The following is a 25,082-nucleotide window of genomic DNA, read 5'->3' on the forward strand; positions in this document are numbered from 1 at the left end:
CTTAATCCTACACACAGCTACTTCTCAGGGACTGCTGGTCCTAGAGCGTTAGGTGGGGCCTTTTCCAACACTGTGTGCACTTCAAGCCCAGATCCGCCATTTTCTCTTTGTCTTCCCTGGGATGAGACAGCTTCTTGTTTAACTCTCCACACATAGAAGTTCTCATTATACATTCTCTTAGAGCTCCTGGTTTCTCCTGCAGGAGAGGCACAGACTCTGTTGTTCCTAAGCAAGCCTATCTTCCCATTAATATAGTGATTTCACAGGGGGCAAACAATTTAATCAGGCATCCTCTTGGTGGCAGCTCAAGTCCTGTGAATGCTCTTACCATTGTGGGTGGGTATGAGAGATGCAGGGTGTGAGGATTTCAGTCCCACTCCCAATGAAAGTTCTTCCTCCAACTCCACACTGCTGATCCTGAATCTACACAGCTATGGACCTAGACTTGGGAGGGGAAGTAAGAAAGAATTTTGATTTTCTTAGAAGCCAAGAAAATAGCCACCCAGGACATGCGGCTGACTCGTGGGCCCTGCTCCAATCCATTCTCTCAAGAGCCTCCAGCAACCTCAGCCCAGCGTCACCCTCACAGGCCTGGATCTGGCTCTTCCGACTTTAATCCCTATGGCCCCCTGCACCTGGATTCCCAGACCTCTTGGCCAGTTGGCAGCTACTGGACTCGGCAACATGGGTCTGCCTGACTCTCTCAGCAACACAGGCAGCCAGGCTCATACCAGGTGGCCACAGCTGGCATCCTATGGCCAGGCCCGGAGGTGATGTCAGCCTGAACAGTCCCCGCCAGCCTGTGACTCAGTCACCACTGGGCAGTGCTGGGCACCACGGGGCAGGGCACTTCACCAATACCAATCAGTGACTAAAGGAGCTGGCACTGCAGGGGAGAGGGCCAATCGTAAGAGATAGAAAGGATGGGGCAGGGAGGATAGGCTAGCGACAGGCCTATGCTAGCCAGACTCCTGAGGAGAGCTTGACCACCTCTGCCAATCTGAATCACAGCCCCCAGGACCCCTCAGGATCAAGAGACAGAGGCCTAATCTATACCAGTGAGAAAATCATGGGCATTAGGAGTTATGGGGGTCCCTCCTGAGACGAAGAACCAGCAAGACTGGAATTTAAATCTTTGAAGTTATTTCCAAATGAGGCTATCCATTTTAAATATGTATTATAAAGACTTAAGGCCTGGCACAGTGGCTCACGCCTGTAATCCCAGCATTTTGGGAGGCCGAGGTGGTTGGAATGCTTGAGCCCAGGAGTTTGAGACCAGCCTGGGCAACATAGTGAGACCCCGTCTCTTTTTAAAAGATAATAACAATAAATAAATAAGTCAATAAATAAATAAATAAAACTTAATAGTTTAACATTCAGGCCTAAAACAGTGCCTGACACATAGGAGGCTCTCAAAAATATCTGATGAATAAATAAACAAAGCAGAAGTAACAAATGCCATAATTCTTGAAACACTATTTTCACATTTCTTCCTTTTTTATTTTACTGGGAACGTAGAAATATGAAAGTGCTCCAAGCTCGTTCTAGCTGCTATTTAAAAAAAAAAAAAAAAAAGGATGGGAGGAAGAAATATGGAAGTAGCATGGGCCTCTCCTGCCTTCTGAGTAGCCCTGGATGTCAGTTCTAGTGGTCAAGAAGAGAAGGGAGGGCCTCAGGCCAGAGACCAGACAGTCCTGGCCAGGCCACTGCTAAATTTGAGTGTCTGTGGATGTGCGCTGGGGCAGGGCTAAAGCTAGGCCATGAGTCCAGACCCCAGCTGACAGATGAGTGACAGAGTATGTCTGAAGAGCCCCAGTAACTGAATTTCTGGGCTGCATGTATGTCTGTCTCCTTCTTGTCAACCCTGCACTTTTGCTCGAGCCTTACCTGCACCTCATAGCAGCGTCTCTCTCTCTCGGGCTGAGAAGGAAAGGGTTTTACACCCCTGCTTTTGTCCAGGCACAGTGATGGTCAGGCCATGGCCAAGACATTCTAGGTCCAGGGCGTAGAATGAGCACATGGTGCAGTTGCTCTGCAATCCCTCTGCTGCTCTGCCTGGAGGAGCTGATTTGTAAATGGAGGCACCTTCTCCTCACAGACACCAAGAGGCAAGACTAAGGGAAGGCTCCAGCTGTCAGGAGAAACTGGAAACCTGAAGACACCTGGGTTGGGCCTCTATTTATGGACTACAGGTAGACTTGGGACATCTGATGCTGGGGGAGACTAAGGGATGACCGGCAGGCTGCCCGAATCCTCTGGCCTGAATGAGAAGTGGGAGGGGTGAAAGGATGGGGGTCTCCTTGAGGCAGGGGTGAGGCTGTGATGCTTTTGCAAGCTGCCTTCCTGAGGCCCCAGTTGGACAAGGCTCCATCACATGGGCCTCACTGCCACCACAAACAGCCTGTTCTGTCACCTCCCTGCTGGGGCTGGGCTGAGCCACCTCTGGCTCTCCCACCTGTCAGCTGCCTTCCCCGCCCCACCCCCCACCCCCCCCACCACCCCGTGTGAGATGCCACTCCTCCCAACACCTTTCTACACCCAGGCCTCAGGGCCAGGGCCTCTCTGGGCCCAGCTAGGTAAACCTGTCCCCGCCCTGCTGCCTGGCAGCCCCTTTGTTGTGTCCCAGAGCAGACTGGTTTTCTCTATGAAAACAGAGACAGAGCAGGTCTGACAGGGGTGCTGATGGGGACTGCAGGTCTGGCTGAGACACATCTGTCCCTGGGGCAAGGCACATGGCACAAAGGCACCAACACAGGGTCTAAAACCCCAGACCCACCACTTGAAACTATGTGAGTGTGTGGTGGTCACACACCCGCCCCAGGCTCAGTTTCCTGAAGAGAGTTGGTTCTGCTCTTTTGTCCGCCCTGGAATCTGGCTCAGGGCCAGTAACTGGGTCCCAGTTGGCAGAGTCAGCTTTGTCCCCGTTTGGATCCTCGGAGACTGACCCCCTCTGGAGCCTCCAGCATCTCAGCCCCTAGAGAGGTATGGCAGCTTGGAGAATCCCCACCACACTCCCAGGTTAGTTGACCGGTCTGGGCTGGACATATAGCAGGCACTCAGTAAGTGTTTGTTGAGGGATTGAATGGCACAAAACTAGAGCTGGGAAACGCCCTTTGCCACAGGCACGCCCTCCCCTGTGTGTTCTGCTGAACCAACCACAGCTCCAAGACCAGTTTTGTTGCCTCCTGACTGAGTCCTGTCCTTCCAGGATATGCTGGGCATCAGCCCCCAGCCCACCTCACAGGCTGTACTGCCTCAGACCTTGCTTTTGGATGTTGCCTGGTGCCCATGCCCCTGGCTGCCTCTACCCCTTGCAGAGCCCTTGACCTCTGCCTACGGTGGGCCTGCCTTAACTCCCTGTTGCTCTAAGGCACAGTTCTAGCCCTGCAGGAGACCCACACTGCCCCCTCTATCCAGCTCTGCCCACCACAGACTGCTTCCTCTCCACCATTCGAGTTCCTGGCCTTGACCAGCAGGCTTCTAAGAGAGCAGACATCTGGGTGGAGCTGGGCCAGACAGGTCACACTGAAATGGGGGCATCTAAAGTTCTCTCTGGCTGTTTGCTGAGGCCCTGGAGTGGTCAGTACTGTGGACTGGGCATTCCAGGAAGATGGGACTCCCAAGCAAGGCTTTAGATCCCGTTGGAATCCAGGCTCTTGGCTGGGGAGAGGGGGCTGGGCCTTGAAGGAGAGATGTCTTGGCCTCAAGGAGCTGAGCCGGAATGGAGCAGACTCTACCTAGAGACCTGAGGCCACTAGGCCAGGGAGGAGCGGGTCAGCAGCTGAGCTCTCTGGCTAGCCCCCAAGGCCTCATGGGAAGGTATCCTCAAATATGGGCTGCCCCATCAGCTCCACCCCACCTCCCCACTCAGGGCTACATCAATTCTGGGCACTCTCCTGGATTGTCCTCCAGGTTGACCTCACCCTTAGCCTGAGGTTGTTCTTGTCCCAATCCTTCCCTCTCATTCTAGGCTCAGGCCCAACAGCATTCCCAAGGGTGTCTGCTCCTGCTGGAGTCTGCCAGCCCTGCCTGCCCATTGAGGAAAGAGCACCGTGACTTCTCCCGACCTTGGACAGACCTGGCCACATACAGAAGGCCTGGGCATCGTGCCCTGAGCCACTGGGTGTGGCCTCGAAGGCAACAGAAGCAGAATTCTTCACCTTCCTAAGCTCCCTCATGCCCTCCCTGCGTCCCTCTGGGTCGTGTCCAAAGGGTAAGCTAAGATAATAATTCCTGTAACTGTGGTGTTGTTAACAGCAAATGTTTTTTAATGCCTTCTGTGTGCCAAGTTCTCTGTGGGGTGCTGGAGAGACGCAAATAAATAAGAGAGACAGCCTCTGCCCTTATGGATGATGCCTGGACCCATCCCTGAGTACTCAATACGTACTTATGCAGAGAAGAAGAATGCATGAAATAAGCAGTCTGATTATTCCCAGCAGCACAGACAGACACCTGATGGGTGTGCAGTAAATACGTGAAGGCCACCAGGGCAGGGGTGATGTGTGACCTGGCCACCACACATCCCCACCCTGAAGAGGGCTTCCAGACCCTGTGACTGCCTTATGACTTGGTATTCCAGCATGATAGGGTCTCAGCAATACAGCAATCTCCCAGGACCAAGGCCATTACAGGAGAAAAGGAAATCTGAGGGCTTCCTTAAAGAACTTATGGGAGAGTTGGAGAAGCCATAGAATCTGCAGCTTGTCTGACCTGCTGCCTAGAACTCAGGGTACCTTACGAGTGGGTTCATAGCATGGCCCCTAAGAAGGGCCGCCCCTAAACTCCAGGTACACAACCTGACCTGGCATCTCCCCTGTGGGAAGGCACAGTCAGAAGTAAGCCTCTGATGTTCTCTTAAGTCAGCGATGTCAACATGAGCTCATGTGAGGGAATGACTGGCCTGGACTCGGATCCTGCATCATTCCAATCTGTCCAGATGCTGCCCAATGAAATGGGGAAGTTTATGGACCAGATTCTAAAAAATTCATCCAGAGTCCCCACCCCACCTCCACCTCCAACATTGTGACAGAAGCCTTTGGAGATGGATTACACTGCCCAGAGACTCAGGGGCCAGGAAGGTCATATTCAGGAGGACCACTTCACATTCCCCCGGACAGAAGTAAACAGGTAATGAGGGAATTTCAGGATGGAGGCAAGGAGTGTAGGCAGTCTTTGGGATGTGAAATTGGGGGAAACAAGCAATGTATGAAGAGGAGTTTCAGGAATTCACTTTGGGATACATTGGGTGGAAGCTTCCACAGACCCTTGAGATTCCCTTTCTCCCAGCAAAGGTCTGCACTGTTTACATTCACTAGGACTCTTGGATCCCAGCTGACAGGCCTCTGACCACAAGCCATGCTGTACACCAAACCCTCAGGACAGCCAGTGATAAGTGATGGCTGCCCCTTACTCTCTACCCCATTTAGTAGGGTCTAAGTCCTGGGGAGCTTCTGGCCTACAGACATCAGAGAGACCATGCAGTGACCAGCTCTCCTGCTGGCCCTTCCACTTTTCTTCACTTGGGATCCAAGTCTGCATGGGGCTGAGCAGAAACCTCCTCCACCACAAAGTGATGGAGAACAGCCCAATGGCTGGTGCTGTAATGGATTCAGACACCGCCCCCCCCCCACCCCCCACGCACACACCCCAAATACACTCCCATATAAACACCACTACCACACACCACTTGTTTCTCTCCCAGCTGAACAGATAGCAGCATCTTGCCTCCCACAGAGGCACCCACATTCTACTCTGAAGGGCCCCTCCCTTCCTTGGACTGCCCTAGGTTTGTGCCTCTCAAGCAGTTCTCTTCTTTGCGGGTTGTCAGAGACCCAGTGGACACATTTCATCCCACCACCTGTGAGGAGCCCAAGAGCAGGGTCCTTATCACAGCTTGACTAAAAGGACACATAAGGTTAAGGATTTGGGCTAAATGAGAGGCCTCCACAGAGTTTGGAAAAGTAAATGGTGTCTCCCTGATGTAGCCAGATAGAAGTGCCCGGAGAACCAGAGGGAGGTCGGTGGTGCCATGGCATCTGCATTGGCTGTTCAAGTACATCCCCGGAGGATAATGGTTGGGAATGGAGAGAAGACCTTGGAGAGAGAAGGGCCCAAAGTGAAGCACCGCATGTATTTCTTCCCTTCACACTGCACAGCCACGACCCCAGCCGCTCCAGCTGCTCCTTTCTCAGGAGACCTGGGAAAACAAAGCTCCTGGCAAAGGACGAGGGGAGGGGGCTGTGCAGACAGGGAGTTGGCCTGCGAGGAGCCTGCAAGCAGCAAGAGAAGGCCTGAGTGTTCTGGGGAAGCAGGGACACCTTGCTTCCACATACAAGTCAGGGACCACCTCTTCCAGGAAGCCTTACTGGCCTCCACAAACTAGTCTGAGGACCTTTCTGTGTCCACTCCCATGCTCGGCGCTGCCTTCTGTCGTCTTGGGTCTGCGTCCCCGGCCCAGTGCTGCGCAGGCCCCTGGTTCATAGGGTTCTTGGTTCAGAGGGCTCCTCACACGGCAGGATGGGCCGCAGGTTTGCCAGTCGGGCCCATGAGGAGGTATCTGAGCTGGGCGCAGCCCCATCCCCCAAGTGGGCCCTCCATCCCTCCTCGGGCTGGAGCACCGCCCCTAAAAGCGACTTCAAAGTGCCGGTGTCGACAGCCGGGTTTGGGTCCGCGGCCTGCAGATCCAAGGCCGGAGCAGGATCCAGGCCGTCGGGGCCGTCCGAACCCAGGGGTCTCTGAGAGCTGGGTGGGGGTGCCGGGTTGCAGGCAGCCGGGGCTGAGGGCGGGTCCTTAGAGCCCCCCGAAGTGGGAGGGTCGGGCCGGCCGCGGGGCCAATCCGGGCGCACAGGGAGCGGGGGCGGGGGCTGGGCCGACGGGGGACAGGGGCGGGCGGGCTGGGGGCGGGGCGCGGCGTCCAGGCGGCGGCGGCTGCGGCGGCGGCGGCTCCTCAGAGTCCGGCTCAGGCTCCGGCTGCGGCTCCAGCCCGCGATGCCCCATTCCGTGACCCTGCGCGGGCCTTCGCCCTGGGGCTTCCGCCTGGTGGGCGGCCGGGACTTCAGCGCGCCCCTCACCATCTCGCGGGTGAGTCTGGCGGCTGCGTGGCGGCAGGGCGGTCCCAGATCTGAGACCCGGTCCTCGCGGTCCGCCCGGGACCCAGATCCCCGATGTATCCGAGGCTTGAAGGCGGAGGGTTGGCCTGGGTGCCCCGCATGCTGTAGAGGCGGCTTCCAGGCAGAGCAGGCAGCCCCAGCCGCCCTCCTCCCACGCTGGGCCTGTCTGCCCGATCCCGCGGAGACTCTCCCAAGAGTTCACGCACCCGCCTCCCCGCTGGCCTCATCTGGGGGAGACACTGTGGACACGGGAAGGACCCGCGGAGATGGGCCAGGGGTCTAGACAGCTCTACAGAGGCCCAGAAACTTTTCAGACTCACCCCCTGCCTGAAGATCTGGGGCAAAATGATTTAGAGCCCTCCCTTCCCCTATCGGAGGTCCCTGCCGGCAGAGCTGGGTGACCCAGGGAGGTCTGGGGTCCTCGCTGAATCTGAGAAGACAAAGGTCCATCCACTTCCCACTTTGGGCGTGAGTCAGTCTCTCATTCATGACCTCAGTCACCCTAAGGGGAAGTGACCAGGAGGAATTTTGGCTTCCAGGGGAAAGGGAGACTTAACTGTGAGGTTGTGAGACCCCTCCCCACAAGACGACACAAAGCCAGGGGCCAGGACAGCCTCAGGCCCGTTCCTCAAGTTTCCCAGGGCCCTGCCTTGCCCACGGAGAATGAAAAGGAGCGGGCACAGCCCTGGAGCGTGGCTAGTCTGAGGATAGAGGAGTGGAGGAGGTGAGTCAGGCCCTGTTCGAGGGGGTGCCTGTCTAGGGGAGACAGGATCCTGGCCCAGCCTTGACGTCCTCGTGTCTGGAGGGCCAAAAGAGAAGACTCAGACCCTGCCCTTGGGGGTCCCCAGCCTAAGGGACAGAAGAGGAGAGAACCCAGGCCCTGCCCTTGGCGGCTCTCAGTCTGGAAGGAGCAGAGGAAATGACCTGAAACCATCTGACAGCCATCCCTCGCTTCCACACAGGCCGATCGTGTCTTTGGGGGCCTGTGTCAGAGGCACAGAGAAGCACCTTCCCCCACCCTACTGCCACCTCTTGCCATGGGGGCTGGGCCAAGCCGGCTGGGCTTTCAGAGACTTCTCTCCAGTTCTTGGGAGGGGGTGGGCACCAGATGGAGCGTGGAATCATGGAATCCCGTTTCTGGGGGCCAGGGTGACAGGCAGGCCCAGCTGTCCTAGGAGGCTTCCCACATCTGCCCTCACTGCCAGGTCCCTGGGGCCGAGTGAGGTGGGCCTTCAACACATCCCGGAGCCTTTCATCTCCTCTTTCCTATGGGATTCCTGCTGTGTGTGTGTGCGTGTGTGTGCGCGTGCAAGCCTGTGTCTGCTTGTGTGTGTCATGCTGTGTGTCCGCTGAGGGGGCTGATGGGGACACTAAGCGGGCTGGCCAGGCACCCTGGGCGTGAGGCCGCTGACAGGCTCAGTGGCGGCGGCTGACGGCTGCAGGCGGCAGGGAGCTGAGACATCTGTTGCCCACGCGGCTGCCTGCCCTCCGAGGAAAGGCCTCCACACGTCACAGCTGCGGCTGCGGCAGCGGCAGCAGCAACGGCCTTGTTTGGAGCTGATTGGGGATGCAGGCCCCAGGCAGGGAGTCTGGGAGAAGGTTTGCAAGGAAGAGCCTCCCTTGTCCCCCAAAGTCACGCGGCAGCAGCTCAGGCCCAAGGAGCCAGGATGGCTGAGGTTGGATTTGGGTGGGATCTGGGGAGATTTACAGCGCTGGGGAGGCACAGGCCACAGCTTGCCTAGCAGGTACCTCCGGGGCAGGTCTACAGGGACTGAAGATATGTGGGAGTGTCTTCACCAAGGGGGCCTAAGATCCAGCCCCTCCCTTGCTTCCAGGACCTCCCCTACACGGGACCTGGTAGGGAGGGACAGCCTCACACAGACAGGGAGGAGGCTATCTGCCCGGCAGGGCTGGGGGCTTGCAAGCTCAGCCCATGAAGCCTCCAGGAGTCCCAAGAACATCATCCGGGGCTCCTTCCCCACAAGCTATAATGATGGCTGGCCTTGGCCAAGCATCCAGGGTGTGCCAGGCCCTACCCTAATGGGTGTTGGTAACAGCTCCCTCCAGTCCCTGGAGTGAGCACCACCTTATGCCCAGCCTCTTGTGGGGGCTTTACATGCCCTGTTTTTCTCAAGTAGTCCTTACAACAGCCTTTAGAAGTAAGGACTCCGTCTGGCCTTACATAGATGGAGACCCAGGCACAGAGAGGCTAATGTAATCGACCCAGAGAAGCAGAGTGGAGACAGGAGGAATCCAGGCAGTCTGGAGTTTGCTGTGACTGTGTAGGGCAATGTAGCACCTGGTTCTGACTTGGACTCCCAGCCCACCACAACATCTAGGCTGGGTGGAGCAGGGGCTGGGAATGCAGCCACTACCGGTGAGGGGCTGATTCATGCCCTCACCGCCCACCTCACTTCACTGTTCCTGTCTCTGTTCCTTCTTTCTGTTTATCCTGTGCTTAGGAGCTAGAGGGATTGGCCTGAATTCCACTCTGTCCTGTGACTTCCCTGCTTAGAGCCCTCCATGGTTCCCAGCCACCCAGGAGAAATGCCAGCTTCCCACCCGGGTGTACAAGATTCTGCAATATCTAGTCCCTGCCTCTTCTCTGACTTCATCTCTTCCACTCTCCCCTCACTCATGATGCTCCGGCCATACAACCTTCCTTCTTCTTTCTCTCCAGATATGCCATTATACATGCTGGTCCTTCTGCCTGGAACACTATCTCTACCTCAGATACTCTCTTTTCCCTTACCCCTTTTGGAAGAAAAATACAGGTGTTAACAGCATAGTTTTAAATTTGGAACCAGGTGGCCTGGATTGAAATCTTGATTCAGTCTTTTATCAATTAACTATCCTTCTGTACTTCTCTGGACCTCCGTTTCCTGATCTAGGAAATGGGCTTGCCTTCAGGATTAATGAGATAATGCATGTAAAGGTGACTGGGAGAGTCACAATTTCTTGGCCTCACGCCCTCTCTGACCAGAACTCCCCTAGCTCAATAGAGCTGGCAGCATCCCAGCCACCCCTGCTTTCAAGAAACTTCCTCCGCCCACAGAAGCCTGAATGCACCCCTTGTGCTGGCTGAGTCATCCTGCCGCAGTTAGCCGCCCCCTGAAGAAAGACTCCTCTCCAGTGTGGGGACTGGGGCATGGCATCCCTCCCCCAAGCTTTTCTCTTCATCTGTAACATAGGGATGAGAACAGCCTCTGCCTCACCAGGTGGTTGAGGGGTTGCTGTGAGCTAGTTATGGGTAAAGCATAGAGCCCAGGCTCTGGCACAAAGCAGGTATCCGTGAAGGGGAGGAGGCAGAGGAGGGCCTTGAGGGGAGGGTGGGATGGTGCCAAGTGGGTGTCTCCCCCAGGATGACAGGCTTGCACAGGTGCCCAGGCCCTACAAGTGAACATTAATGATGGGCTGGTTGGCTGAGGGTGTCATGCTTCAGAAGAACATTTCCTTGAGGCAGTCTACTTCAGGGCAGGTCAGCTTGGGCAGTGCCAACACCAGGCCTCCAGCCAAGGAGCTGCCAGCACCTCAGCTTTGTCCACTCACTACTGAGACCTGGCTGAACTGAGCCTAGCTGGGCTTCCAGGAGTTCCCACCAGTAGGAGCTGCCACCCAAAACAATGGGGTCACTGGCAGCTTTTGAACCAGCTGGGCACTGGCTGGAAAGACTGGGTAAGAAATCTATTTCTAAAGGCTATGTTGAGGTCAAGGCAGGGTGAGGGGTGCTCCATGGCCTGGATTCCCCTGAGTTGCTTACTTAGATATCTCTATGAGTCTAACTCCATCCCCCATTCTAGCCTTCTTCAGTTGACCAGCATTGTAAGAGCTTCCGGGTGTGAACACTGCTTGACCCCGAGGGGTCAATAGTGGCACTGAGGTAGCCTGAGTTCCTGTCCTGCAGGGGAAGTAGAGGTAGGATTCTGACCCCCAAATGCAGGCTGTCAGCTGGAACTGGATGGCCCTGGACTTGCTCAGGGAGGTGATGTTCAGACCTTCCCATTTTAATTATAATGAAGTATTAACATGAGCAGTGTAGGGGGAAAAGGTGGTCACGGGAGCACACAGGGTAGTGAGATCCCAGAGAGGCTCCCAGAGGAAGTGGCCTCTATGCTGAGATCTGAAGGATGAGGATGTGGGAGTCAAAGGAATGTTCCAGGTGGAGGGAGCAGCTTTTGCAGAAGTGTAGAGGTGAGTGACATATGGTGCCTGTGAGCACCCCATAGACATTCACATGGTCTGGACAGAGTGTGGGTGTGGAGGTGGGGATGAGAGTTGAAATCAAGCAAGTGGGAAGGCAAGGTCACTAAGGGTTTGAATATTAGGTCAAGGTGTGTAGTCTGTCTGGTTGGGGCCTTGTCTGTGTAGGGTATCTGTGACATGTCCATGCTGTGTATGTATCTGTGAGCACCTATGTCTCTATGTGTCTCTGTGTCCCCTGCATGTCCTTGGGCACATATGCAGGCTGCAAGAAAAACATCCACTTGTCCCAGCCCAGAGGAAGCCCTTCTCGTATATCCTCATGCCCTGCCAGGCCTCCAGGTGCTAGATAGAGTTGGAGGTGTTTCCAGCAAGGCCGCAGCCAGGCTACATGGGAACCTCAACCAGCCACTCGGCTTGCCCATCCACGGGCCATGCTGGTAGCAGGCCACACTGGCTAGGTTTTGAGGTTGGAGGAGGCCTAGAGCAGAGCTTGCAGCAAGGCCACATCATGACTGTGCCCAGCCATCTGGCTTGTCTGCTCGCAGGTCCATGCTGGCAGCAAGGCTGCATTGGCTGCCCTGTGCCCAGGAGACCTGATCCAGGCCATCAATGGTGAGAGCACAGAGCTCATGACACACCTGGAGGCACAGAACCGCATCAAGGGCTGCCACGATCACCTCACACTGTCTGTGAGCAGGTATGCACAGGTGGGCTGGGCTGGGAGGATGGAAGGACGAGGTGGGCAGTTATGGGCAGCCAGCATTTTGGGTGAGCCCAGCTTCACACAGCCTCTCTGCCTCAGCCCCTGGGTGCCCCATCCAGGAATAGTCCCAAGGAGTAGCACTTTCATGGGGGCCTGGCAGATACTGTTTAGAGTTGTAGCTTAAGAAGGGAAGAAATTCCCTTTTAACTTAGGCTAGAAGTGTGTTGGGGCACTTATGGCAAGTGTTGCAGGCAACTGAAATAAGACCTTGAATAGCCTCCGAGGCATTTGTTTCAGTCCTTTCCCCTCCCCTGAGTGACCAGCTTGATGACCATTTCAAAGTAGTTTCTTGTGGAACACATCATTTAACCCTCATTTACCAACTTAAAAAAGGTAAAACCTAGTATAGTCCCCACTTCACGGATGAGACAAGTGAGGCTCAGAAAGGTTAGAAGGTGCTTAAAGTCACACAGAGAGGGAGTGGGGTAGCAAAATTCGACCTTGGGGCTCTCTCCTAAGACTACAGACCCTTTATTTGGCTGCTGACTACTCCTACCAGCCCCTCAGCTGCCCTGCCACAGCTGTCCCCACCGTGGCCCACACCTCTGCCCTGGTTAAATCTGGATTTGGGAAAAGTTCCCACTAAGGACTGTGTAATGCTGTGCAACCAATCAAGGAGGGGAGGACAGGGGGTTACCAAGCCCATCTGTGCCCCATAAATGGTCCTGGGATAGAAGGTCCACTGGGGGTGGGGGTGGGGGGACCCAGCCTTGCTCAGGTCCTGGGTCTTTACTCAGCTCTGAGAAGCAGTTGGCCTAAGGCTGGCTGAGTGGGATCTCCCCGCTCCCCTGCCCACCTCGATCCACAGAAGTCGGGCATAACTTATCAGCTCTGCCATGTTCGCTGCTGAGGGGACTTCCATGACCCCCTGTGGAAGTATGTGGGCAAAGCCTCCCCAAACCACAACACAACTAACCATGCCTCTGAGCTGGCAAGGTGGCAGGTAAGCCATTGGCTTGGAGCCATTAAACATAGTGGAAAGGCCTGTGAGGTCAGCCCTGTTTGTGCTTGGCCTTGGCACACGGTGAGGATGCTCCATCTTTGGAGTTCAGCAAAGCTGGTCCTCATCCAGCCTCTAGAGCCTTAGGTGCCCAGATGACCTCTATGAGCCCGGGTTTCCTTTCCCATTAATGGATCACATTCATCACCCTCCTCCAGACTGAGATACAGGCTGGATGGGGGAAATGTCAGCATTGCTTTGCCCATGAGTGACCTCTGAAGCCTCCCCACTTGGCTGGGCTCCTGGCCCCTGACTCACCTCCAGCCTTGACTCTGTGTGGCTGAACAAGGGCAGCCCTAGTGGTAGTGGAGTAGTGGGGAGGAGTGCCTCAGAGGGGGCCTGAGTCAGGAGCTTCTCAGAGTGTATGATGTCAGCGGAGGGTGGTGGGGTGGAGGTCCCCCTCCTTCTTTCCTTCCTTCCTTCCTTCCTTCCCCGGTCCTTTGTTCCAAACCAGGCATGGATGGAGCCAGAGGTCCACTGACCTGTTCCACTCTGAGCATTTCAGCCCCAAAATGTCACTGGCCATGGAGCAGATGAGAGCACATTCTCTACTATTACAGAGCTGGGTTGAGAATTATGCTCATAATTTTACCCATAAAAGAGAGAGAGGGAGAGAGAACTATGCTGTGCTCCAGAAAGTGATTTAATCTCTTGAGCCCATAACTTCCTCAACCAAAAATACGGACCATCTTGCGCTCTGGACATTGAGTGATAGTGTACCAGGCCTGCTCAGCCAGAGTGAAAACCTGAGTCCTGCCCTGCAGCCCCCATCTCCAACCCTCACACATGCAGACTCTGGGGGATCAAGACATGAGGGCCACCTTGACCTTCTGAGCCAACATTTCTTCTCCTGGACACTTGCCCACCTGCAAGCTTTCTGACTCTCCTCCCTATCTTGCCTGCTATGCCAGGACCTATGCCTGGCCCCAACGACACTCCTCCCCGCCCCCACAACACACATCCACACAGCAAGGGCTCTGCAGAGAATCAGCCTGTTGAGCTGGCTAGAGTGAGCTACTCTGTGCTCTCACTCCTGGGGTTCTACCCCAGACCAGCTTCCCTATCTGCCCTCTTGTGTACAGAAAGCTCTAATCCCCCCACCAACTCCCCCACAGAATGAAAAGTGTATCAAAGGCCCAGCTTCCTCACTGGGCTTCTTTTGCTTTGAACCCAAAGCCAGGCATCCAACAATCCAAGCAAAATCACACTTCCTGGGCATGTTCTATAGGTCCAGGACCTTTCTGACATCAACTCCAACACTGACGCCACTGATAGAGCCCCTGTTGTCCATCACATGTGGCCCAAGGTACCTTTGCACAGCCTACCCTTTGCCTGTCGTTTTGTTTAAAGAGCCCAGCCTGGGATGGGGGTTGACACATGATTAAGTCCTTCATTCTGATCTGATGCATTGGGCCACATTAATGGCTCTGGGTACTTTGTGCCCTTTGACCCTTAGACGTCAGGCTTGTACTGCTCTTCTGGGCAGAACTTCAGGGAAGTTGAAGGCCAAATAGCCACACAAGATGTCCCAGCTTTATCCCAGAGGAGTTCTGAGTAGGTAGAGGCCACAGTTAGAGCTGTGAGTTAGGGTACCCACTTGGGAACCTGGTTGAGGGGGCTAGAGACAGGGACTATGGGGCTGGTGTTGCCCTGGGGCAGCAGAGCTCTAATACCGAAGGCCTGGAGTAGAGAGGTAGCCTCCAAGGGACTAAGCAATGGGTAGAGGCGAGGAAGTGCAGAGTGAGTATGGACCATAGGCATAGACAGATTATTAAAACCCTCAACTGAAGGGGGCAGAAGAGGCAGGGATAAGCTGCTAGGTCAGTAGTGAGACCTCAAGAAGCCTCAGGAGGCTTCGTGGGGTGAGTTGGAGGACATTATTCCCCTTTGGTCTAACCAGCCTCACCTCATACCCACTGCCAGTCCAGGGTCCATGCCCCTTCCTGGCCTGCCTTCTCACAGGGCTACTGAGTGACAGGGCTGGGCGTTAGGCACGTAGCCTGGTCGGCCTGCCTGCCCTGCTTATGGCAGGTTTACGATGTTTTTCTCCCTCCTGAGTGGTGTTTGGCTTTTGGTTTCTATGGCGAAGCAGGAATTTCCTAATGGCCTATTTCCCATCTGGGCTGGGCAGACGCAGTGATGACTCTGCCGGCAGCAGCAGCAGGAGGAAAGACACACCCCTCAGAGCCTCCATTCCACCTACCCCAGAGCCGACAGATGCCTGACCTCACACCCCGCCAGAGGCTGTAGTCGCCCAGAGGATGAGTGGAGAGGCTTCTAGCTGGTCAATGTGTGAGGCCTGGCTTGCAGTGCTATAAGCTGGGCCTCTTTGAGCTGTGCTTCTGTAGGCCACGAAGAGGGTGGAAGATTAGGGAAGCCACAGGGCTTCTCCTGCAACCTCTCCAGGAACCAGACCAGAGAGGGATTGGGCAGCTGATGGGGATGGAAGCATATAGCCCTGCCCCAGGAGGATGGCAGCTAGAGTTGTGGCTCATTGCCACAACAGTCACCATTGTGGTACAGGGGAAAGCACTGGAATGGTTTCTTCTACCTGCAGGGCACAGCCCAGAGTCCAGCCCCTCTTGATCCTGGCTCCCAGGCATGGCGGGCATGGTAGGAGACATATCTGACCATCACAATTTCTGCCACAGGCCTGAGGGCAGGAGCTGGCCCAGTGCCCCTGATGCCAGCAAGGCTCAGGCACACAGGATCCACATCGACCCTGAGATCCAGGTATGTACAGACACTGCCTGGCCTGGCCTGGCTCAGAGTGAGCCCAGGGCAGAGGGACCAGCATGCAGGTTCACCTGCACTGAGTGTCCTCACTGGGGATCTCAGATACCCAGAACAGAGACCAAAGCAGAAGTTTTCTCTGGACCACGTCCATACCCCATCCCATGTTCCTCAGATGATGAGCATCTGCTGTGGGCTCTGTCTCTGCTCCGGGCAATCTTGGATTCTGGACCGAGGTGCCTATGATGTCCAGGAGCTGGGCTAGGCCTTGGCTTGCGGTTATCACACAGCCAGCTGGAGTTCACTGTGGTGCCCAGTGATGCCAGACCAGAAAGAAGTCACTGTGCTTGCAGCAGGGGAGATTGGTGTCAGTCTCAGGCTGTGGAGTGACCTCAGGCTATGGGACACTCCTCTGAGTGCCCTATCCAAGCCTGAAGTTCTCTCCTGGCCATCCTGTGGTGCTTCTAGCAGAACTCAGGCTGCAGGCCTGTCTGCCCAGTCACCTTTCTGTGTGTGATAGGAGTCATATCTCTGGTCCTGTCCTCAAGAAGAGTGAGGGGGTCAGGCTGTTCTAGGGCCTTGTTTTGCCATGGCATAAGGAGTAGCCAAGTGGGGATGACTGAAGTATCCAGAGCCATCTCTGGGCCACAGAGTTTGGGCAAGGAGACTGGGATGGTCTGTGATGGAGCTAGAACCATGGGACCCAGCATGTGGGACCATTGCCTCCTGGGCCTGCCTTTGTCCACCCTCTCAACATGGAAGAAAAGGGGCCAAGGCAGGGAGAGGCTTCACTGAACCAGAGGGAAGGATGTGCCCCAGCTTCTCCCTCACCATCTACCCCAATCCCATCTTGCTCTATTCCCTACCCTGCCTGGCTGGCATCCCTGAAGCCAGATGCTTACCACCTTCCAGGCAGTGCCCATTCTGGCAGGGGAAAGGCACTTAGAAGTTCTGGGCTAGGGGAAGCCAGGGGCCAAAGGAGCCCAGAGTAGTCACATGACTCAGACAAGGAGTCAAGGAGGGCTTCCTGGAGGAAGGGGTATTGAAGCCAAGACCTGAAGGGCTAGGAATGGTAAGGCAGGCAAAGGGGTATAGGGAGAGGAAATGTGGCCCAGAGGTGAGGTCTTGCACCACAAGTTCAGAGAAAAGAAAGGTCCAGGGGAAGAGAGGACAACATGGGAGGAGTGAGAGGACAGAGGCGAGAGATGAGGTGGTGGAGCAGGGCCACAGAAAGGCTCTTGGGCTTCTCTATCCTGGACCTCAGCTGTTCTTACGGGGATTCATGGCCACATCTGTGTCTCAGAAACTTGCTCTGATGGCCCCATGGACCCCAGGCCTTAGGGGTAGGGGTACATGTTGGCATAGACAAATGAGCCAGGTTTGCCACAGGCCAGGCAGAGGGGAGCAGCATGGTGTGGGCCCCAAGCTCATGCATGAGGGCCCCAGCCTCCCTCAGAGGTAGCAGTACCAGGATGACGTGGTGGGAAGGGGGTTCAGTCTTCCAGGAGAGGCTCAGGGCCGGTGGGCCTGGGAGGCTGGCGACTGTAGAGCAGCTCCCCCTGTCCCCACACTTATTCTTATTGACTCCCTTGAAGACCAGGCTGCCAGTGGCTCAGACTGGAGAAGGAGGGAGTTTCCACAAGCACCAGGGCAGCCCCTCTCAGCTGCTGCCCCACTTTTGTACTTAAAAGGTCATGGGCTCCATGGGTGGCGACAAAAACACCCCCACCCCACCCCTGCAGGGCTGAGTCCTTGCTAACACAGACACAGGGCCCATTGTCCCCATGCTGCTCCCACCCTCTGCCTGAGTGGGGGTGTTGGGGAGGGGGTGGAGCTAGCTGGAGCCATCGAGGAGGAGAAAACCACAGTTGGCCCTAGGACCAGCGCAAGGTGCCCTGGCACACATCCCCAAGTGGGATGGGACAGGGCCAGCTGGAACTTCAGGCCCACCTTCCCTGTGGGGCGCTAGGAGAACCTCCTTCTCTCAGGCCTCTTGTGGGAACTCAGGAGGCACTTGGCCTAGCCCAGGGTGGAGGAAGGATAGTAATAAGGCAGGGTTTTCTGGAAGGAGTGGCAATTATGCTCAGAACCGGGTGATGGGGAGAAGCAAGTCAGGTGGAGCAGGCAGTCCTTGCACACTCAGCCTGTCCCCCCGAGACCAGTGGAGAGCTAGAACTGAGCTTCTAGGAGATGGCACCTGCTCATCTGGACTCAGCGCCTGCCTCCATCAAAGTTGAGTGTCCCAAAGCAGGTAGTTACCCCCATCTTGCTGAAAAATCCACTGAGGCTTCAACAACCAAGTGGGCAGCAGGCTGGTTCTCAGAGCAGAGAAGCATATGGTACGAGGTATACCACACACAGAGGGGGAAAATCCAGGACTGGGGGCCCAGGAATTCCCCTGGCAGCCATTCATCCAACGAGTATGTGCTTTGTGCCAGGCACTGTGCAATTGTTTTATTTCATCTCCACAAGGAACCTGATGTGGAAAGCATCACATTCCCCAGCTCATAGATAAAGAAACAGGTTCAGAGAGGTGAAGAGACTTGCCCAGTTAGGGGATAACCCTGGGACTCAAACTAAAACTGAGGTAGCCATGTGTGTCCTAGCCACAGAGTTCAGGCCTAGAGCGGTGGCTGCATGGGTGGCCGTGGGAGGGGCAATGGCTCTGATGGCCCTGCGGTGGACCCCTGCACCCTGCTGGGTAGGGGTGAGTGAGGGCCTCCTTCCTCCCAGTCCCAGTCCCTCCAACTCCTCCCTCCCACCGAAGCCTCCGCCCGGAGGCCCAGCCCCACCCCCACTGGCCACAGCCCATCTGGTCCCCATTAGAGGCCAGCCCTGCCTGCATGCCTGCCCGACAGACACACGTGTGAGAGTGCTTAGGTTTCTCAGGGGCTTTTGTTGGGCCTGATGTGGATAGGGGTTTTCCTGTTGCTGCTGCATTGATGGGGGCCACCTGGGCAGCAAGACCCTCCTGTTTGTCTGTTGGGGTGGGGGAAATGGAGGGGGGCCCACCCAACTGCTGGTCTGCCTATTCCCCAGGTTCCCACCCTGCAAAAAGCAGGGGACAGTCAGGGCAGAACCCCACAGGCTCAACTATGCCTCAGAGCTGCCTAAGTCCAAACCAGGGCTCTTCCCGCTACGATAGGCATCCTTTCCTGTCCACACTGGGCTCTCTGTCCACACTGTAGAGCAGAGGAGGTTTACTTGTCACTCCCAGGCTGAGGCTAAGACTTACCCCATGGCCTGGACTCAGACATCATCCTAAAATCAGGCTGCTCTGGCTGCTAGCCCAGTCTCAGCTATGGAGGCCACTATGGCCATTCCCAGGGTGACCAGTGCTGGCTCCAAGTCTCTGTAACCATGTGCATGTGGTTAGTTGTATGTAGGGAGATTGGTAGGTGCATATGTGTTGTCCTTATGCATGTGTGTGTGTCTTTGAAACATACTTGCGAGAGTGTGCATGGCCCTGTTTACATTGCTGTGGGGTGCTTGTGTGCACTTGCAAGCTGGGAACAGCACAGCTCTGGACTCTGCAGTGACAAAGATCCCCAGTCCCCACTCAGACCCACACACACAGAGATACTGCCCTCTCCTCATGGCTGAGGGGGCAGGTTCAGGACACTCCCATCCAAAATGTTTCAGCCATGGGCACCAAGGCTGGCTGTGGGGTACTGGGGCAGAGAGCCTTGAGCCCTAGCCTGGTCTCTGCCGCTCATCTGCTGTGCCTGCAGAAGGCTACTCATTGTGGCCTGGAAAGCAGGAAATGGGGGACAGGTATAGGCCCAGAAGGGGCTGACCTCACAATGGCACTCTTGAGTCTCAGCCTGCCCAAAGGGCCTTGGACACATGACAGTCAAGGACCCTTCCTGGCTGTAGGACAGGAGTTACCTTTTTTGAGTTCTCAGCCATGGGCCTACCCAGTACCCACCACAGTTCAGGAAGGTGAGAAGGCTTGGCACCAGGGCCACCTCTGCCAGGAGGCCACATACCCTGCTGTAGCCACACTGACCTTAGGCTTCTTGGGATAGGCCTGCCCCAGTACTATCCCTTCATGAGTGGTGGTGGGCAGAACCACTGCAGGGCTCACAAGCCCAGGCTGAGTCTCAGCTGCTCAGGTTTTTGTGTCTGACTTTCCAAGGACATTTCTCATTTCTGCAGGGGCATAACCAGTCCCCAGGCACAGCCCTTCCCCAGAAATCCCTTCCCTGGCTGAGCACCACAGGCCAGAGATGCCGAAGCAGAGGTAGCCAGCTGACATCCACCACCTGGCACAGCACAGCCGGGTGGAGGTGGGGTGAACAAGGAATGGCTGGAGGCCAGAGAGTCTCCCAGTGCCTTAGGCCTCTCTCTCATAGGACGGCAGTCCAACAACCAGCAGGCGGCCTTCAGGCACCGGGACTGGGCCAGAAGATGGCAGACCAAGCCTGGGATCTCCATATGGACAACCCCCTCGCTTTCCAGTCCCTCACAATGGCAGCAGCGAGGCCACCCTGCCAGCCCAGATGAGCACCCTGCATGTGTCTCCACCCCCCAGGTAGCACAGAGATGCCTTCGGTGCCATGCCCAGAACCCATCTTAACCCTTGATCCCTCAAATCTCACCCAGTCCCACTCTGACCCCTGACACTTGATCCTTGGGTCTCAGCTGGTTGCATTCTGACTCATAAGCCTTACCAGACCCCGAGTCCACAGGGTGAAGGCTGGAACTGCATCCCTTCCTCCTCTATTTCTTTCTCCCTCCCAGCGCTGACCCAGCCAGAGGCCTCCCGCGGAGCCGGGACTGCAGAGTCGACCTGGGCTCCGAGGTGTACAGGATGCTGCGGGAGCCGGCCGAGCCCGTGGCCGCGGAGCCCAAGCAGTCAGGCTCCTTCCGCTACTTGCAGGGCATGCTAGAGGCCGGCGAGGGCGGTAAGACGCCTGCCACCTGTCCCCACCTGCCTTCCCACTCCCTGCAGTGCCCAGGTTGCCCCCTAGCGACCCCACGTCCCGCCTCGCAGTCACCTGCCCTCCTCGGTCTCTGCGGCCCGGTCCCACTCCCTTGCTACACCCTTGCTACGCCCTGGCTTCTTGATTCCCACTCCACCCCCTGTCGCTGCCCCTCACCGCACGCCCGCCAAACCCGTTCCCCAGTCTCGGGTGCCGATGGCCCGTCTGGTGCCCAACCAAACACCCCGCAGAAATGGAGTTCTGACCTCCTCACCCCGTTCATGCCACCTACGCTCCGGGTTTCAGGGGAGTGGCCTGGGCCTGGCGGCCCCCGGAACCTCAAGCCCACGGCCAGCAAGCTGGGCGCTCCGCTGAGCGGCCTGCAGGGGCTGCCCGAGTGCACGCGCTGCGGCCACGGCATCGTGTGAGTACCCGCCCCCACTGCCCCTCCTGGACCCCAGCCCTCCAGGGCCCTGGATGCGGGCGCAGTCGTGAACCCATCAGTCACTCGACGCTGTCCTCTCTCGTTCCCCCCATCAGGGGCACCATCGTCAAGGCGCGGGACAAGCTCTACCATCCCGAGTGCTTCATGTGCAGCGACTGCGGCCTGAACCTCAAGCAGCGTGGTTACTTCTTTCTGGACGAGCGGCTCTACTGTGAGAGCCACGCCAAGGCGCGCGTGAAGCCGCCCGAGGGCTACGACGTGGTGGCGGTATACCCTAATGCCAAGGTGGAACTCGTCTGAGCTGGGACCCTGCTCCCACCCCTGCTTCTTAAGGTCCCTGCTTGGCCGGTGTAAATATGTTTCGCCCTGTCCCTCTAATAAAGTTCCTCTGCTCCACCTTGGAACCTGTCACCTGGCCTGCCATCCTCCTGCGCAGGCCATGCATGGCTCCCGAGTATGGTAGCATCTGCTCAGGTGCCAGGCATGTCCTAGGCTCTGGGTGCAGTAGTGAGCAGGACGGGCACCATGCTGCCTTGAAGGCGGCCACAGCCTGCATGGAAGGCAGACCTGAATCACAACGGGGCAGCTCTAGTAATACGAAGGTGAGGTCGGGGATGCTGCGTGCGGCGCGACGACAGGAGGTATGACCTGGGTGGGGTCAGGGAAGGTGTTAGCTGAGAACTAAGAGATGAGGGAGGCACGAACTCTACACGGGGGAACTGTGTGTGCAAAGGTGAGCAGGGGGCGAGAAAGGCCCCTGTGGCCGTCATCGGCACTAGCGGGTTGGGGGGGTGGCAGGGTGCTGGCAGCCTCAGGAGCGATCGTTCCCCTGGAGAGGGTGATTGAGTGTGGAGATCACGGGGGCCGCCGCGGGCCGTCTGCACTTCTGGCATTTTCTGTTCCAGGTTTCTTCCACCCACGAGCACTTTATTCTCCTCCGAGACCCCCTTTTCTTCCCCTTCCTCTCTCCCCCACCAGGGGGCGCGCTTAAATTTCCAGACAGAGACCGGAAGGAAGGTTTAGAAAGAAAAGAACACTTGCCCAGGGCAGCTTTGCCTTCCAAGAGGCTCCCTCCTGTCTCTAAGTCAGTTCCACCCCTCCTCGAAGCCCCAGCTTCCACCCCTCCTCAGAGTCCCGGCGTTTACCGCGTGGTGGGTTTGCCTTGGGCCTTTCATGCCCTGGCTGCACACATCGTCTGTGAATTGTGGCTGTTCACTCCCGAGGATGTGTCCTAGACTCCAGGTCGCGTGGATCTACCCTCCAGTTTATTTGCTCGGGACAAGAAACTGACTCGTTTTATTTAGTGCCTATTTAGCGAGCCCAGAGTAACATACATTTGTGCTGTTTTCAATTTTGTGCTATCGCAAACCACAGAAAAACTGTTATCAATTCACATTCATCATCAGCACGAGACAGTACCCATTTCCTTGTGCTCCTGCCAGCTCAGGATATTATGCTTCTCTTTTCATTTTTGCCAGTCTGTTAAGTAAAATGTCATATGCGATTGTTTTAATTTGCATTTCTCTGATTACCAATGATGAACATTCAGTCTTTGAGCATTTATGGTGTGTTTGCTGGGTGCCTAGCACTGAGGGAACAGAGTGGTCCTCACTCTCAAAAGAGCAGTTCTTGTGTAAGTTACCCCAAACCCTTCATGATTTTTTTCCAAGGCTTATTTAACTTCTTCTTAATGATTGGTAGGAACTTTTCCTAATTTTGTACGAATCTTTGTTACTGGATTCTGGTCATCTGATCTATTTCCCTGTTAATGTATAATTACTACTGTGTTGGAGTTTAATAGCCAATCTCTCCTCCTTGTTGGTCATTTACAAACATGTCAAAGCTATTCTTCTACATTTCCAGTTGTCAGAAGTTGAGATTGCATGCTTCAGGCTCTGGAAAAGCAAACCTCTTTGAACTGCGACCAGGTTGCCCTGAATCTGGAGACTCACTTGGGAAGAACTGGCATTAGTCTTTTCCTCCAGAGAGGACTGTGATCTGCACTTACTGTGCATTTATTCAGATGTTGTGTCTGTCTTCGCTTAAGCTTTTATTTTCCTTTCTTCTCATAGATCTTCTGTTCATGGTTAAATTTGTGCTAGAGATTCCCTCTTAAGGCTCCTTTTGCCTCCTCCCTTCCCTGAAGGAGCACAGTTCAGGGCAATGGGCAGGTGCTGATAGAGGCAAGGTGGGGTCCTGGTCCTGCAGGTGACCCCAGATCATGTCTGGCCCTTGTCTCCTTTTGCTTCCCAAGGGGTCAGACTGTGTGCGTTGAGGCCCTGAGGGCGCCCCACCGTAGCGCCGCGCAGGTGTGCACACACACACAGCGCACACACGCTCCCTGCAGCCACACCCAAATAGGGTGGGGTGGTGGAGGAGTCTGCCCTTGCCTCCCCACCCTGCCTCGGCTGACTTGGTCCCAGCCCCACCCAGTCACAGGTGGGAGAGGAGAGGATGACTACCACCCAGGAAAGCAGGGAAGCATTATTAAGCACAGGAGTGGGTGGAGAAATACCGGGAGCCATGGGCCCTGGCCCCCACCTCTAGCTCCCACTCACCCGCAGAAACTCGACTCTCCCACTGGCCACCACAGATCCACTAGCCGCTGGTACTCACCGAAAGCTACCCCGAGATCAACAGCTCCACCCCTGCAGGGTTGCAGCAACTACAGCAGCCCCTGCCTGGGCATCCTGGTTGAGGGCGGCTTGGAGGGCAGCTAAGGGGAGTGGCATTCAAAGCTGACAGCCTGATTTGTCCTTTCCCCAGCTTCAAGGCCCAGCCTCTACCCAGTCCCCCGGCCCACCTCATCTGCCCAGGGGCCCTGAGTGTAGTAGACCATGAAAAGCTTGGGACAGGGTCCTCATAGGACAAGGTTTGTATGGCCCAGGGTCCCAGTACTGAGACAGGGGACATCAGAGTCTCTCTCCAGGAGGGGGAACCAGACCCAGGATCCCCAATTCACAGTGCTCCAGGCTCCAGCCTACCTGGCTAGAACCAACTTTCACTGTTGTTCCCAAACCTGCTACATCCCTCAAACCCCAGGGCCCAGTTCCTTACCTCAGGGGCTTTCAGACCAAAGACATGGATATCATCCTCTACACCCTCATGCCAGCCATGACATCCCACCCAGCACTGTGTCTAGGATTTTGCCTCCCAAGCATTTTTAGACCCATTTCAGGCAGCTGAAGGAATCTCTCATTCCCTTGCTTCAACTCTTCCAGGGCCCTCAGGATGGAGTCCCTGGTCCTCCTCCTAACATTTAAAGTCTCCCTGACCTCAGGGCCCTCAGGATGGAGTTCTTGGTCCTCTGCCTAGCATTTTAAAGCCTCTCTGACCTCGGGGCCCTCAGGATGGAGTCCCTGGTCCTCTCCCTAGCATTTAAGCCTCTCTGACCTCGGGCTGCTGACTACTTTGTCTCACCTCCTCTGCTACAGCAGACAGTCCAGTCCAGCATCCTCTGAGCTAGTCCACCTTTTCATAGCCCTCAGACCTCTGAAGCTCAAAATGCCTTTCTTCTTTTGTCATGGCTCAGCAAACTCCTACTCACTCTTCAAGGCCCAACTCTACTGCCCCCTCCCCTAGAGCAAAGCCTTGGCCCTCCCATCCCCAGGGAGAGTTAGTAGTTCCCATCCACATGCCCTCCATCTCATCCCTTCCAGTTTTGCCTGGTGCCTCTGGCACAACCTGTTATCTCCTTGGTCAGACCCTGGCTCAGATTTACCTCTGTCCTGCCCAGACTCCACCCAGGCCAGGAACTGGGCGGTATAGGGGTCCTGGAGAAGCACCCACCCTCACTCAGGCACACAAGCACACACAGCCACTCACACATACACTGGGCTTCCCTTCCTCCCACTACCTTTCACCTCACCTCCCACATCAGGTTTCTGCAAGCATCCTGCCTAAG

At 56.0% G+C, this 25,082-nt stretch overlaps 1 protein-coding gene across 3 annotated transcripts; it reads left to right on the top strand.

Moving 5' to 3' along the window:
• Positions 1-6,896: 6,896 nt before the first annotated feature.
• PDLIM4 (PDZ and LIM domain 4) lies at positions 6,897-21,582 on the top strand. Of its 3 annotated transcripts, XM_054489140.2 has the most exons (7): positions 6,897-7,080; positions 11,858-12,009; positions 15,727-15,808; positions 20,164-20,342; positions 20,552-20,715; positions 21,040-21,157; positions 21,274-21,582. In XM_054489140.2, exons 1-7 carry the CDS (start codon positions 6,988-6,990, stop codon positions 21,476-21,478), a joined length of 993 nt encoding a protein of 330 aa, XP_054345115.1. In that variant the 5' UTR covers positions 6,897-6,987; the 3' UTR covers positions 21,479-21,582. The 3 variants fall into 3 exon arrangements, with proteins under 3 accessions (XP_054345115.1, XP_054345117.1, XP_054345116.1); XM_054489142.1 differs by lacking the exon at positions 21,040-21,157 and having other exon boundaries at positions 6,907-7,080; positions 21,274-21,344; XM_054489141.2 differs by lacking the exon at positions 6,897-7,080 and having other exon boundaries at positions 11,877-12,009; positions 15,633-15,808.
• The last annotated feature ends 3,500 nt before the right edge of the window (positions 21,583-25,082 follow it).

The sequence above is a fragment of the Pongo pygmaeus genome, chromosome 4 (genome assembly GCF_028885625.2).
Source record: "Pongo pygmaeus isolate AG05252 chromosome 4, NHGRI_mPonPyg2-v2.0_pri, whole genome shotgun sequence".
Lineage (NCBI taxonomy): Eukaryota > Metazoa > Chordata > Mammalia > Primates > Hominidae > Pongo > Pongo pygmaeus.